Genomic DNA, 15,679 nt, shown 5'->3' on the forward strand with positions numbered 1-15,679 from the left:
TAGCTCTCTACATCGATTTATTAGAACAAGAAAGGTTCCCTCTAGGTTTCATATTACAAACTAATTTTATAAGATGCTTCAATTCTGAACATGCTGGCCCCATTGAAATTGAAAAATTTCAATCATTCAATCATTATTAAAATCGTTGTCGGCCGATGGGAAGTTGTCTGCTATTGGTAGAAGGCACAGCTTGGCAATTGGTCGTCGGAACAGCTTATTGCCTACACGCACGTCCACAACTCGCACTAGACCGTCCGGGCCCGGAATGACGTTACTGATCCTGCCGAGTTTCCATTGCATGGTAGGGAGATTGTCTTCACGTACGATGACCATTTGATTCTTCTTCACTGGGTAACGTTCGTGCCATTTGTTGCGATTCTGCAATGTCGTAATGTAGTCGTTTGACCAACGACGCCAGAAATGTTGCACCATCTGTGTTTGTCGCTGCCAACGGGAGAGTGTTGATTCTTTGTGATCGGTGACATCGGGCTCAGCAATATCCGTTAAAGGTCGTCCCACTAAAAAGTGCCCAGGGGTTAAAGGTGCGACGTCGTTAGGGTCTACCGACATTGGTGTAATCGGTCTCGAATTTAGAACGGCTTCGATGCGCGCAAGAACGGTTGCATACTCTTCAAAATTTAGATTAGCCGTCCCTATTATGCGCTTAAGATGATATTTGGCAGATCGTACACCTGCCTCCCATAATCCGCCGAAGTGTGGAGCGTTAGGCGGTATAAGGTGCCAGTCTATGGCTGCCTTTGAACAGAAATCGTCCAGCTTGTGCTTAAAAAGCTGAGACCGGAACATATCGTACATTTCTCGTAACTTGTTCTTGCTACCAACGAAATTCAGACCATTATCGGAAAACAATCGTTCACATTTACCTCTGCGTGAAATGAAGCGTTGTAATGCGGCAATAAATGCATCCGCCGTTAGGTTGGAAACCAGCTCTAAATGTATCGCCTTCGTGGCGAAGCAAACAAAGACTGCCACATACGCCTTATACACGACAGTTGACCGCTTATTTTGCTGACGGACATACACAGGACCACAAAAATCCACTCCAGTATTTCGAAATGTGTAGCCACCTTCAAGGCGTGATTTCGGTAAGTTGCCCATCATCTGTTGCATTGTCACTGGTTTCGCCTTGAAACAAGTAACACACCGTCGAATGACCCAGCGTACAGTGCTGCGACCGTGTACTAACCAATATCGTCTTTGCAACGCGTTGAGTAATAGCTGTTGTGGAGCATGCAGAAGTTCAACATGATATGCTCTTACAACTGCATGTGTGAATGGATGACCAGGTGGTAATATCATGGGATGCCTCTGATGTATCGGTATCCATGAAGCATTATGATTCCTTCCACCAACTCGCATAACAGCAAAACGACTTTTATCTAGAAACACTGAATACTGAGTTAACTTACTCTGTTGATGAATTACCTGACCAGATTCAAGACAACGGAAATCTCTGGGAAACGCTTCTCTCTGGGCTATGCTGATCATCGCCTTCGTTGCCTTGTCTAATTCTTGGATGGTGAGCTGCCCATATCGATGATCCTTGTGACTACCTCGCTGAATATGGTCGATGAATCGCAGTGCAAATGCCATGACACGTTGCATTCGCCTAAAGCTGCTCTGCCTGGCGAACAAGATGAATTTTTCGGATGTATCGATGACCGCGAAGCTCATTGAAGGATTTCGCGATTCTGGAAGCTGTTCTATCGGAAGTTGTTGAGAATTCACAGGCCAGTCTGTCTCGTCTTTGGTCAGAAATGTCGGACCAAACCACCAAAGCTTGCATGCTCGGATCTCGCTAGGTAATAGTCCACGCGATATGAAATCTGCTGGATTTTCATTTGTGTTCACATGTCTCCACTCCATACTTTTAGTCAGTTGCTGTATTTCGATAACTCTGTTGCAAACAAATGTCTTCAGCTTGCTTGGGTCGGTCTTTATCCAAGAAATAGCGGTGGTGGAATCGCACCAAAGAACAATTTTGGAAAAAGTAATGTTCAAATTGTGCGTTATATTTGAAATTAATCGGGCAAGTTCACGTGCACCGCAAAGTTCAAGACGCGGTATTGTCGGTTTAGCGTTTTTCAGTGGTGCAATTCGAGACTTTGAGGTTAATAGAATAGTTGAGCAATGTCCGGAATTATTAATCGAACGTACATATACGCATGCTCCATAACCGAGATTGGACGCATCGCAAAATCCGTGAAGCTCCACTTGGCAAGGGAAATTGTACGGCAAGACACCGCGCTTGATTGGTATTTCTCCCATCTGTACCAATTGATTCCGAAAGGTAGTCCAGTGTTCAGCTTCATCATCGGATAACACATCGTCCCACTCAACCTCAAGCTGCCATAAACGTTGCAATCGTATCTTTGCTGCGAAGATCACTGGTCCCAACAAGCCCAAAGGGTCGTACAATTTGGCTATATCTGAATAGATTGATCGTTTGGTTACTGGACCGTTGTGGAAATCTATTTCGTGCAGTTTTGTTAAGAATACGTCTTGTCGGGGTTGCCACGTTAAACCCAGGGTACGTGTCGTTTTTTCATCCTTAAAAAAGGCAATTTGTTCGTTATCAGCATTCGGAACCGATTCCAGTAATGCAGGACAGTTTGATGCCCACTTATGTAGTTTGAATCCTCCTGCAGCCATCATTTGGATAAACTCGTTCTGTAGGTCCAATGCCTTCTCGATTGTTTCTGCTCCGCTTAGTAGGTCGTCAACATAAAAGTCTACAGTCCCAGCCTGGGACGCCAAAGGAAATCGTTTTCGCTCATCTTTGCACAATTGCTCCAGTGTTCGAGTTGCTAGAAATGGGGCACATGCTGTGCCATATGTGACTGTCGCTAGTTGGTACACCTCCAAAGGGTCTTCAGGCCGCGCACGCCAAAAAACTTGTTGATATTTTCTATCGCTTGGTCGAATAACAATCTGCCGGAACATTTGTTTAATGTCCGCAGTAAACACTATCTTCGGTACCCTGAAACGAAGCACAATTTCAGTTAGCTTACGTTGCAGAACCGGCCCGACGAGTAAATGATCATTTAGAGACGTTCCACTCGTCGTGGATGCCGACGCATCGAAAACAACTCGTGTCTTCGTGGTAGTGCTCGCGGGGTTGAACACTGCATGATGAGGCAAGAAAAAACCATCAGGACAAGGATATTCGGCTTTGATCATGTGACCTTGCTCGCTATAATCGCTCATAAATGCTAAGTACTGATCTCGTAGTGTAGCATCGTGAATCAATCGTCTTTCCATTTGGACAAATCGTCGTAAAGCCATCGTTTGGCTGTCACCTAGTGAATCGATAGTTGATTTTAATGGTAGGCCAATTTCATATCGACCGTCCGATAACCTTCGGTACGTATCCAAAAAACTTTGTTCGGCGGCTCGTTCATCTTCGGTCAAATTTCGAGGTTCGGGAAAAGTCTCCATCTCCCAAAACTTGCTGATCTGCTCGCTCAAATTTTCATTCGTTACTACTCCACAAAAGTTCGTAGCAGTAAGCCGCCCTTTCGGTGTACTGACTGCTCCTCCCACCACCCAGCCGAAAACTGTCTCTTTGCACCAGAACGAGCCATCGTCTGGCAACGAAAATGATTGGCCAGTGAATAATTCATTGAATGCTTGGATCCCTAAAAGCATATCGATTCGTCTCGACCGATTGAACTGAGGATCTGCAAGCTGTACATCTACAGGAATTCTTCCGGGATCGATAGGAAATGATCGTATTGGTAAATCGGATGTGACTCGTTTCATCACTAGGAAGTTCAGGTTCATCGAAACATTTTTATTAGAGATTGAGCGAATCCGTGCTCCAACCATGTTCTTAATCAATTTTGGTGTTCCAGATACACCTTCTATGCTTATATTTGTACTGAATTTGCGTAGACGTAACGCGTTTACTATGCTCGTGGAGATCAAATTATGCATCGATCCACAATCGAGTAATATTCTACATTGTGTGGAGTTCCCGTACTCATCCTCAATCTGCACCACAGCTGTGTAGAGAACATATTGTGAGGTGGTGGTTAATGATGGTACAACACTAACAAGTGTGTTTGTCGTGGAAGACGAAGCACCAGCGTTTACTGGGTTCGGTTCAGATTCATGAATTAAGGTATGATGTCGACGTGCACATTTACGACATGAGCTGGACTTGCAATCTGCCACTCTATGTTTGTTGCTAAAGCAATTCAAGCAAAGACCAAAACTTTTCACCTTTGCAAATCGATCAACTGGGACTAGCTTCAGAAATTGTTCACAGCGACTCAAATAGTGCGCACCCTTGCAAACGAAACAAGTTGTGTTTGGTTTGGCTGAAACAACACTGACAGGAAATGCTTTACTGGTTGCTTGTTGGCGAGCACCGTGGTTTGAGACTTGGGTAACCTTGCTTTCGTGTTCTATATTTTCCAAACATCTACAACGAGATTGAAGAAACTCGAGCAATTTTTCCCATGACGGTAACTGCTTTTCGATCGATTGTAGCTCAAAATCCTTTCTGGTACGAGAATCAAGGCGAGAACAGATCAAATGTACTACAAATTGTTCAGACAAAGGTCCAAGTTTTAATTCAAGATTGCTCAATGCACGAAGATTACGAGACACGTCATTAATCAACGATCGCAACGCTGACCCTGATTCACGAAATATTGGCTTTACATGGAACAACTGGGCAATGTGCTTATCAACGAGAAGCCTTTTATTCTCAAATTCACCGCAAAGAGCTCTCCAGAGAGACGAAAACGTGTCTTCAGCAGATTGAACATGGCGAGCTGCGCCATCTTGAATAGCGGCCTTTAGATAAAACAACTTTTCACTCTCCGAAAGACCTTCTCGGCGTTTAACAAGTGAATTGAACTGACCCTTGAAGGAGATCCAATCCTCTAACTGGCCATTGAAACGAGGGAGGGGAATTTCTGGCAGTTTCGACTGTGTTTGCTGTGTAGGAGCAACCGCGACTTGGGCACTTACGGGCTTAGGTTGGTTACATTCCCGTAACGTGCTACGAATACGATGCCGAATTTCATCAAACATATCTTCTAACTTCTCACTAGTCATCTGCCAAGATTGCACCTCATCTTCCTCAATCACGCCGTACAACTTAACCTCAGTCTCATGAAATAAAGAACGCATAGCTTCAACCGTATCTAGTTTATCTTCGAGAAGTAATTTATCTTGTTTCTCGGTATCAAAAGAACGCACGAAAATAATAATTTTTCAGCACGTGACTCAATAGAGTCAATCATGCGAGTGTACGACGTCATCAACAGCTTTTTCTCAGCTGCCATCTTGCCCGAATTATACGCTATCTAATCCACCCAGACCGACCTAAAGCATAAGGAACATTCATAAAAGATCAAGCCGATTCGCGTGGCGATCTAACTAGCATCGAGCAATGCTACTGAGTACACTGCAACTCAAACTTTTAAGCAGCACTTTTTCTCTTCTCCTTGTCGCTATATTACATTCACTTATCGAATAAGTTTCATATCAATCTTCTCCGCACAAACGTTCTTCTTTTAAATCTTCAATTTTTTTTTTATATTCACATGTGTTCATCAGCGTCCATTGCACATTTTTCTCATATTCGGACTCTTTGTCCAAATTTCACTACCTACATTCGCTGTCCGAATCCCACGTTTCACGTGGTCACTCCACCAATCTTCAACGAAACGACCGGAAGCCTGATCCGGTTCGAAGGACCACTTTTATGTTCAAAATCTTCGATAACTGCACACACGAGCGAACTATCAGTGGCCACGAGAAACGTATTGGCGATTTCGGACAGCCTGAAAGGAACACAACCTTATCGTACAGTGGTCAAAAGCCAAGAGAGCGTTTAATCTTCAGAATTTCATAGTGAAGCTCAGGAGAGCAAAAATAGCTTATCTCTACGGTAGGTGCTTAGCTCTCTACATCGATTTATTGGAACAAGAAAGGTTCCCTCTAGGTTTCATATTACAAACTAATTTTATAAGATGCTTCAATTCTGAACAACGCCATTTTTGTAGCAGATGAAGTCTCATCCATTGTAGGTAAATGGTTAAAACTACGTGATGAAATTCGGTGCGTCTCGAACTCAGACAGATCAGACGTGTTTTCGGTTGCTTGTGGACTGGTCTTTGACTGCCTATAGCTTCAAAGTTTGTGTTTTGTCAGTGTGTCTTTTAAAGACTACCTGAAAATTATTTCCCATAAGTCTTTCTCAAGACTACCTACTTTTGAATTTGACATTTCTTTTAACTTTTTTCGTATCACCTGAAATGGCTGGACGGAAAAAGAAACCACGCATCGCTGCGGGAAGAAAAAGAAAGGCATCTCTTTCTGACACTTCGAGTGTCTGTAGTGACAATCCTTTTGATATTTTGCCTGAGCAAGAAGCTGGTGAAATGGAAGTTATTAGTAATGAAACTATACAAAATGTAAAATCTTTAAAAAAAAGGAGAAAGTTCGACCTATTGTGGTAACTATTTCTTCTGAATTTAATATATTCAAAAAGGAACTTTCAACGTTTGTTTCTGACGTTAAAGTTACCTATCAAATTGGCCGTAGAGGTGAATGTCGCTTATTAGCCGACTCAGTAAAGGGTCGTGAGTATTTAACTGACAAGATGTACAAATTTTTTTACATATGACACCAAGAACGCCAAGCCGTTCAAGGTTGTCTTGAAAGGTCTCACCAACGATCAAACCGTTGATGAGATTGAACTTACTTTAACAGAATTACTTGGCATAGCCCCTACCCAAGTAATTCTAATGAAACAAAAATCACGAGGCGAAAACAGTCAGAGAACTGGAATTTCCCTTGTTAATTATTCAATTCATTTTAACCGCAATGAGGTTAACAACTTAAAATTTTTTGAAAAAGCACATGCTTTGTATAATGTGCGTGTAAAGTGGGAAATTTAAAGGAAGTTTGGCGGAGGTGAAAAGCATATCACCCAATGCCGTATTTGCCAACGTTATGGCCATGGTTCAAAGTTCTGTAACATGGACCAAAAATGCCTCATTTGTGGAGACTCTTCTCACAAAAAGGACACATGTCCTGTGAAAGAGAGTAAAAATTTTCGCTTTGCGAATTTTAACGGCAACCATATGTCAAATTTTTACCAATGCCCAGTCCGTTTAGCAATTGTTAAGGCAAGGCAAGGTAAACAACTATCAATTTCCCAATCAAAATAAACTTCAAAACAAAATTCTCCAAGTTTAGTAAAGCGGGCAATGTATGCAGTTTGGCGAGGATGCGAAAATGAACGGGAATAGAAGGTGTGACTTTTTTAGGCTTAGAAAAAAAATTTTCCCTCGTCCAGACGGGACACGAACCCGCAATCTCCGTTGTCTCCGGCAAGGTGTTTTGGCCAATTAAACTACTGGGAAAGGTATAACTAGTTCTAAACCAAAGTCGAATCACCCTCTACTATTGTGTTCCCGTATCTCAGCACGTCAACGATGAACTGCACACACTGCCCGGTGGGAGTTTATTTTTGTAACTGAGCTGAGAGAGTGATCTCTTCACGCACACAGTGTATAACGACTTATTATATCTACAGTGGCGCAAGCGATGAGACACGTCAGTTGCTGGCTAGACTCCGAACGCGTATCACGGATGAGCTCCGTTGGCTAGATTTACTTTACGAACTATTTTCATTTTTGTCATATGACTTACATTTTAAGTTTAGTAAAGCGGGCAATGTATGCAGTTGTAAAAAAAAAAAATTCTAAACCTAAAAAAGTCACACCTTCTATTCCCGTTCATTTTCGCATCCTCGCAAAACTGCATACATTGCCCGCTTTACTAAACTTAAAATGTAAGTCATATGACAAAAATGAAATTAGTTCGTAAAGAAAATTCTCCAAGCGTACCAGTACCGCCCACTTCTTCTACTCCTTTGCATACTCGTTTAACATATGCACAGGTTACAGGTAGTTCGAACATTCTACCGCCTAATGTTGGTAGTTCGAAAATGACCGTTAATATGGGTAAGCAAAACACGCTAGAAAATAATTGTACACCTATTACCCCAGCTAATATTACTACCGAAAATATTTTTTCTAATGTCAACTGACTGGGGCCTTTCTTTTCTGCAACAGGCAATGCTCGATCTCATGAACGCCATGTTGCAGGCAAAATCAATGTTTGAAGCCATTCAAATAGGTACAAATTTTACTATTAAAATTGTTTCTAATTTAAAATTTAGCGATGATTTTAAATAAACCGATCAAAATTTTAAATTGTAATGCTCGCTCATTGAAGGCCAATGAGGATGAGCTTTTTAATTTTTTAACAGTAAATAATGTGCATATTGCAATTATTACTGAAACATTTTTGAAACCTAACATGAAATTAAAATATGATCCCAATTACGTGGTTCATTGATATGATAGGATTCAGGGTTCCGGCGGTGGAGTTGCAATTGTTATTCATCGCCGAATCAATCATCGTGCTCTTCCCCATCTTGAGACGAAAGTTATTGAAACTTTGGGAATTGGAGTTCAAACTGAACTTGGGATTTTATTAGGGTGGTCGGTATTACCGACTTTTCGAAAAACCGGTAATTCGGTATTCATAAAAATAAAAACCGGTAAACAACCGGTATTTTTATTTTTTTCGGATTAATACAAACCAGAGGTGACTCGTGGTCTTTAAACCTACTTTTTCAACTACAAAATTCTTAAAATCATAGTTCGGGGAAGTAATGATGATTGTCCGCGAAAAAAAAACGCATGTCATTCTCTCTGTACTAGGTATTTAAAATGAAACTTAAAAATAATTAAAGATATAGGGTGTCAAACGTCTCCGGTAGTGGTTGTCTTCGGCCGGATTTCTGCCGCAGTCTTATGCAAAAACCTGTCCAAGTAAGCCACTGCCGAAGAATAAAATTTGGATTCGAAATTTATTTTTTGCTGAACGTTTCAGGTTGCATCTATGTATGGACGTGTCGCTGCATGCTTATGTTTATGCATTTATGAGTACCTATGCTTCATTACGATCCAGATTTTTTTGTAAGATTAAGGAATCTGCGACCATTGTTTTGATCTCTTGTGGTATACGATCCAGATACAACACTGGATAACAGTGTTTGAAGAACTCTAATGAATGGATCTAGTGATATGATTGCGAGGAACATAATTTAGAAACTAATGTTATAACAAAAAACATAGATTTTTACTTAATTTTTTTTCACATCGCAAAACTTAGTTTCAAGTAGTGAATAACTTTAAAATTCGTAAAAAACAATATTTGAAACTGTTGAGAAGAGTATATGAATGAGGTAATAAAAAAGAAATCACGATCAGACCAGAATTTACTTTTTACGAATCCGAATGAATAGGATATAAATACTTCTTCATTCTGTTCGATCCTCTTTAAACAGTTCATTCAAATTATTTATTATTATAATTATTTTATTAACTTTAGCTCTTGATGGAGAATCGAAAAATGTGGCATATGAACAAGTTTGTAACTGAAATAGAAATGAATGTTTGAAATGAGAGGTTGGTAAAACATATATAAAAATATAGAAAATTATGGAAAAAGCAGAAACTTTTACACGAGTGAGGCCGGGTACATTCAGTTAGTTACTAATAAAAGACCGCTGCGGTACGGGTGACGAAGGTTTGAACTATTCAAATTTCACTTTTTCAAGGAGCAGTAATTTTTAGGATGAACTTCTTCATTGGTTGATTATTTCATCCTGTAAACACTTTATATCAACAAAAAATGAATTCCTAATCGGAATTTATATTTATTTATTATTTTTTTAAATTTTACTTTCAAGTAGCACAAATGAATAATGAATTTTCGCTGACATGATTGTGATTACTGCCTCAAACGATGATTTTCATAATTTGTAGTTAAACTGGCAGGTTCAAAACCCACGCGTTGCCACTGTGAGTATAAGAGTGTAAAAAGATTAGCTGTTCTACTTAAAAAAAATGTTTTGCTTTATTGATATAAAGTTTTTTGACATATTATCGATACAAACAAACACATCGTCTGAATCCGAGCAGAACAAACAAAAAGATAACAAAAATTGATAAATAGTTAAGGGTAAATTACTATTTAATGTTGCTTTTGTATAAATGTATTAATTATACATATACATCGTCATGTGATTTGTAAAGCCTGCCTAAGTGAGTAGCATTCATTAGCCTAACAATGATTCATGAATATTGTAACAAGTTTTTTTTTTTCAATTTAAAGAAAAATACCGAAAATACCGGTTTTTTCGCCTCTCTAATACCGGTATTTCGGTATTGAAAAAAATATCGGTTTTACCGGTTTTTGTTTAACCGGTAAACCACCCTAGATTTTATTTATTGCCGCAGCATATTTACCATTTCAATGCACACGCGAGCACAAAAATTATTTTAAAGGTGATTTACGAAAACTCACCAGAAATCGTTCGAATTTTTTTATAATCGGCGATTTTAACGCTAAACATCGATCATGGAATAATTTTCAAAGTAATTCCAATGGCAAAATTTTATTCAATGATTGTTCTTCAGGATACTATTCTGTTTTGTCTCCGAATAGTCCTACATGTTTTTCTTCTGTAAGAAACCCTTCAACATTTGATTTGGTGATAACAGATCAAAGTCATGTATGTAGTGATTTGATCACACATGCTGACTTAGATTCTGACCATCTTCCAATAACTTTTTCTTTATCACATTAATCAGTTTTAAACCCTATGAGCTCTGTTTTTAATTATAACAAGGCTAATTGGGAAAGATACAAAACTCATATTGAGAGAAATTTCAATAATGAGCTTGATTTGCAAAACGAAGTAAATATTGATTCCGCTTTGGAAGCATTAAAATGTGCAATTGTTGATGCCAGGAATTATTCTGTTCCAAAGGCTCAAGTGAAATTTGATTCACCAATAATTGACGAAAATCTTCAACTTCTAATTCGTTTGAAAAATGTCCGCAGACGTCAATATCAACGTTCTCGTGACCCTGTTTTTAAAACTATTTATAAAGATTTACAGAAAGAGATTAAACATAGATTTACTCTTCTGAGAAATCAAAATTTTGAGACTAAAGTTGAAAAATTGAAACCATATTAAAAACCATTTTGGAAGCTGTCGAAGATTCTTAAGAAACCTTCAAAGCCTATTCCAGTTTTAAAAGATGGTGAACGTTTTCTTGTATCCAATGAACAAAAGGCTCGAAGACTTGCTCAGCAGTTTGAGAGTGTTCATAACTCAAATTTGAATTTTGTGAGTCCAATTGAAAATGAAGTCACACGTCAATTTGATTTAATTGCTTCCCAGAATTTTTTACCTGCAGAAATAATTGAAACTAACTTGAATGAGATTAAATCAATTATTAAAAATTTCAAAAATATGAAAGCTCCTGGTGACGATGGAATCTTCAATATATTAATCAAACATCTCCCTGAGAGCACAATGAAATTTTTAGTGAAAATTTTCAATTGCTGCTTCAAAATTGTATATTTTCCCAAATTATGGAAAAATGCAAAAATTACTCTAATTTTAAAACCGGATAAGAATCCAGCTGAAGTTTCAAATTATCGACCAATCAGTTTGCTTTCTTCAATAAGTAAACTGTTTAAAAGAATTATTTTTAACAGAATGATGTCACACATCAGCGAAAATTCAATTTTTCAGATGAACAGTTAGGATTTCGTCAAGGGCATTCCACTACTTATCAATTGCTCAGAGTTACTAGTATGATACGAGCTAACAAATCTGAAGGTTATTCCACTGGAGCTGCTCTTTTGGACATAGAAAAAGCACTCGACAGTGTTTGGCATAAAGGTTTGATTGCGAAATTGCAAACTTTTAATTTTCCAATTTTCCTAATCAAAATTTTGAAAAATTATCTTACTGATGGTAGAAATAGAAAAAATATTTAACTTGTTGCCTGTACAAGTATTCTGTCATTAACATATTTACCTCGGATAAATGCATTTTTGCACACACATGTTATACACACATACACTAGGGTGCCAATCATCGTATGGAAAAAAGTGACAAGAAAATTTCAAAAAGAAACCCTATACAAAATGTTAACCTGCTCGAAAAAACATCCTGTGCAAAATTTCAGCTCAATGGGACTTAAAGTGGGGTGGCGCAAAGCGATTGAAATTTTGGCTTTTTTGAAAACCGAAAAATCGACCATTACACAATGGTCCAGAAACCAAATTGAGGGGGAAATTTGGGTCTAGAGCTCTATACCAACGTTTTAGAGAAAAACTTTCTTCTACAAAGTTGTTACATATGTAAAGCGCTCATTGAAAAATTATCGAAAATTAGGGTGACCAACATTTGCAATGCAACCAGATATAGACCAGAATAGATAGAAGAAATATTTGTTCTACAATGTTACAGCTCCATTAATTTTAAGTAACTTTGTAAAAAAAAGTTTTTTCTATCTTTGAAAACAACCGATTCATATTGAAAAAACCTATTTTACGCTCTAACTTTTTTATTTCAAGTTTCATCTCAGAACTGTCTTTGAACGACTTTTAGAGCTTTTTAAGAGAAACAATTTGCAACGCTGACATCGTAAATATCTCAATTTTACTCAAAGTTATTCATATTTTTCATCAAAAAATATGCGTTTTTCATTTGTATGTCATTCATTTTGGGGCAAACAAAAAAAAATATCTCTTGGTCTCATTTTGAAGGGCATACTTGACTCCATAGATGGAGGAACTTTTAGAAACATGTTATTTTTTAAATTTGAGTAAATTCAATTTAACCCTCTAGTGCCCAAGTCCGCCATTTGGCGGGCTTCAGTCAAACCTCTAAAAAGCTTCAATAAATACCTAAAAATTGTTTATAATGATTCATATTGATTTTACCGAAGCCCGTCTAGAAATTAACTTGCGCACTAGAGGGTTAAAAACAAGCCGAAAATTTCAATAATTTTATACATTATGCATATAAAAGCACCCAGATTTATTTTTTGGCATTTTTTCTTATAACTAGACGTAGGGTAGAGCGGGGCTAGTTGGTTACGGGGTAAGTTGGTCAATGAGAATATCTTTGAATCTACGTATCTAAAAAATCGTGTTATATGGGTGATACGTAGTAGATAACTAGAAAAACTAAATGACAAAATGGAGTACAGTTCTAATTAAGACGCATAATAAATACAGGTTGGTGCCAAACTGACCATCAATTCTACACGGTTTTTAAGTTGAAATTTTTTGTCTAAACAAAGCTAGCCAAATTGAAATGAACATGGCTCAACGTATTATGAAAGTCATTTTCGTTAATTTTAAGTTGTACATAGCAAACTTTCCCCGAAATTTTATTTTCATATATTTCAAGTAATTTTCATATTTAATACATGAGGGGCTAGTTGGTCACATACTTGCGGGGCTGGTTGGTCATATGCACATCATAAATGAATTCAAGTAACCAAGTAAATGCAATTTCAGGAACAGTGCATTTCGTGATGCAAACTTAATCCAGGTGAAAACAGCATGTGCTTTGTTCAGCAAAACCATTTATTTGAAGCGATAAACTAATTGGTAAAAGTAATCTCCATTTCATCGTCATTTTGATGAATATTTCATTGCACACTATAAATGCTAAGTCATTGATCTAAAATAACTATAACGTACACTAATGCATCGACAAATGCCATCTACCTGATGAAAATTTCGGCGAAAGAAAGCTTCTAACAACAAAAAAAACTAATGTAGCTATAGTTTTGTGCTTGTGATTGCAGATGCGAATCTATAATTTGGCTCTGGTTCTCAATTTAATCCTTATTGTCTTTGATTTAGTTAGCCAAACTATTGGAGAGATTTCAACATATACTTCTCGTCAGGTATGAAAGAGTAACACGATCTTTTTCATGCAATTATGAGTTACTTTTCTCATGGTTAGGGATTTCGGAAAGCAAACGCATAAACAAAAATGCTATAGACTTAACACAACATTTCCATGTAATGAGTTTCTGCCATAATATTTCCTACAAAAAATTACAGAACATTTTGACCAAAAGTGACCAACTAGCCCCGCTCTACCCTAATTACCTTTAATTTGACCCAAAAAAATCGAAAATCGATCAACTGGTTCAAAAGTTATGATTTTTTTTTTTAATTAAATACATCGAACACAGTCGTTTTTTATGGTCACCCTATTTCGAAAAAATCAAACCGTGCCAAAAGTAAAATGAACTCAAATCAAACAGAGCTTCACAAGCAAATATAAAACTATTCTAGTCCTACGTCAACTATGCGGTCGTGTCCACCCTCCAACAATTTATTCCACTTATCTGACAATTTCTAAAGCCAGTTTTTAGTCATCGTAGCAGATTTTGTGATGCTTGACAATCTTATCATTTTTTTTTTTTGTTTTAGTCTCTTCGTTTTATACTACTTAAATGTTCCATCATATTTGTTAAAAATCACTTTCCACTTCCTGGTAGCTATTAACACTTCGTATACTATTTCCGAATTTTCATCCAATTTCATCTTATCTATGTTTTGTGATTCTCATTTCAGTTGTGGCAATCCGACGATGCCTGTTTTTTCTTTCCAAACTGCGATAGACTCTCCGCTGCATCTTTCCTCCACAATCGACACCACAGTGCATTATTATTCACGACTAGGGAGGGGGGCAGGGGTGTCGGATTACGGCGCTAGAACGCTGCAAGCTTGTACGGATTCAATTTCCCTTCTCCCTCAAGCGATCTTCTCTCACTTGGTGTGGTTTGACTTTGCAACGAAAACATAATAAATTAAAGCAAAAACAAAAAATAAACAGATAAACGAATCCCCATGAAATATTGCCGTAGCGATGAATTTTTAATGGGACACACCCGCAGCAGGGCTGCTGCTGCTGTGGGGTGATGAACAAAAAAGATGATCGTATCTTTTGTCCACGAATTTCTAAGTAAAAAGGGGGGGGGGGGGAAAGGGAACAATCGATTCCAGGAAAATTGCTCACCAAAATTGCGAGGAATCAATCATTTAGCATTCGTTCTAGGGATCTTCGCAGACCAAGCAAAATAAAAAAGGACGGCGGCGCGTTTTTTTTTGTTTACTTTTTGCAGGTATGGCTTGAACGCTATTGAACCGAACTGGAGGTCGTTTTCATCCCGTAATGATTTTTTCCTTTTGATGGACCTGTTTCCTGGCCGCAGCCAGAACGTCTTCGCTGTTCGATGTGTGAGTGTCTGAGTCGACCTATGCTGAGAAGCCTCTACAGCACGAACTGGACTGCAACGCAAGGCAACGCACACAAATGTTGTCCTGAGCCGTCGTCAAACATGATAATGATGGTGTATGTGCATTGGTATAATATTTTTAGTATGCAGCTGCCGAGTGCTTTGAACTGTCTCCGACCGAAGTCAGCCAGTCCGCTCTGTGAAGTTGCTTACTTTTGAGGGGGGTTCTTGATGTGTCTTTTGCTTCTTGGTTTCCGTGCTGCGTGATACGTCTGACCGTTGGTAACCCCGTGTGATCGTGCGATGTCGGTCGCTGACGGTGCTGTCAACCATTAACGAATCGTGCACACAGCTCGAAAGGAAGTCAAGTGAAGACCTTCAGGTTAACGTGAACCATTGTAGAGGCACTCGGCCGAACAAACGATATTGAGAATGAATCCAAACCAAAAAGACCCCCTGACAGCCGCTCACAGCCTTACCACAATGACTTTCGG

The 15,679-nt window shown here is 38.5% G+C and overlaps 2 protein-coding genes across 2 annotated transcripts in view; both read right to left on the minus strand.

Moving 5' to 3' along the window:
* The window catches only part of LOC129720741 (probable serine/threonine-protein kinase DDB_G0282963), a 137,540-nt gene that overhangs the window by 101,501 nt on the left and 20,360 nt on the right, over positions 1-15,679 (minus strand). The window lies entirely within an intron of this gene.
* Positions 127-5,163, minus strand: LOC129720512 (uncharacterized). The gene has a single exon (XM_055671994.1). The coding sequence runs from the start codon at positions 5,161-5,163 to the stop codon at positions 127-129; it is 5,037 nt and encodes a 1,678-aa protein (XP_055527969.1).

Source organism: Wyeomyia smithii, chromosome 2, assembly GCF_029784165.1.
Source record: "Wyeomyia smithii strain HCP4-BCI-WySm-NY-G18 chromosome 2, ASM2978416v1, whole genome shotgun sequence".
Lineage (NCBI taxonomy): Eukaryota > Metazoa > Arthropoda > Insecta > Diptera > Culicidae > Wyeomyia > Wyeomyia smithii.

Bases quoted from the DNA above. Each gene is read 5' to 3' on its own strand.
- LOC129720512 (XM_055671994.1), bottom strand. From the start codon at position 5,163: ATGCGTTCTTTATTTCATGAGACTGAGGTTAAGTTGTACGGCGTGATT.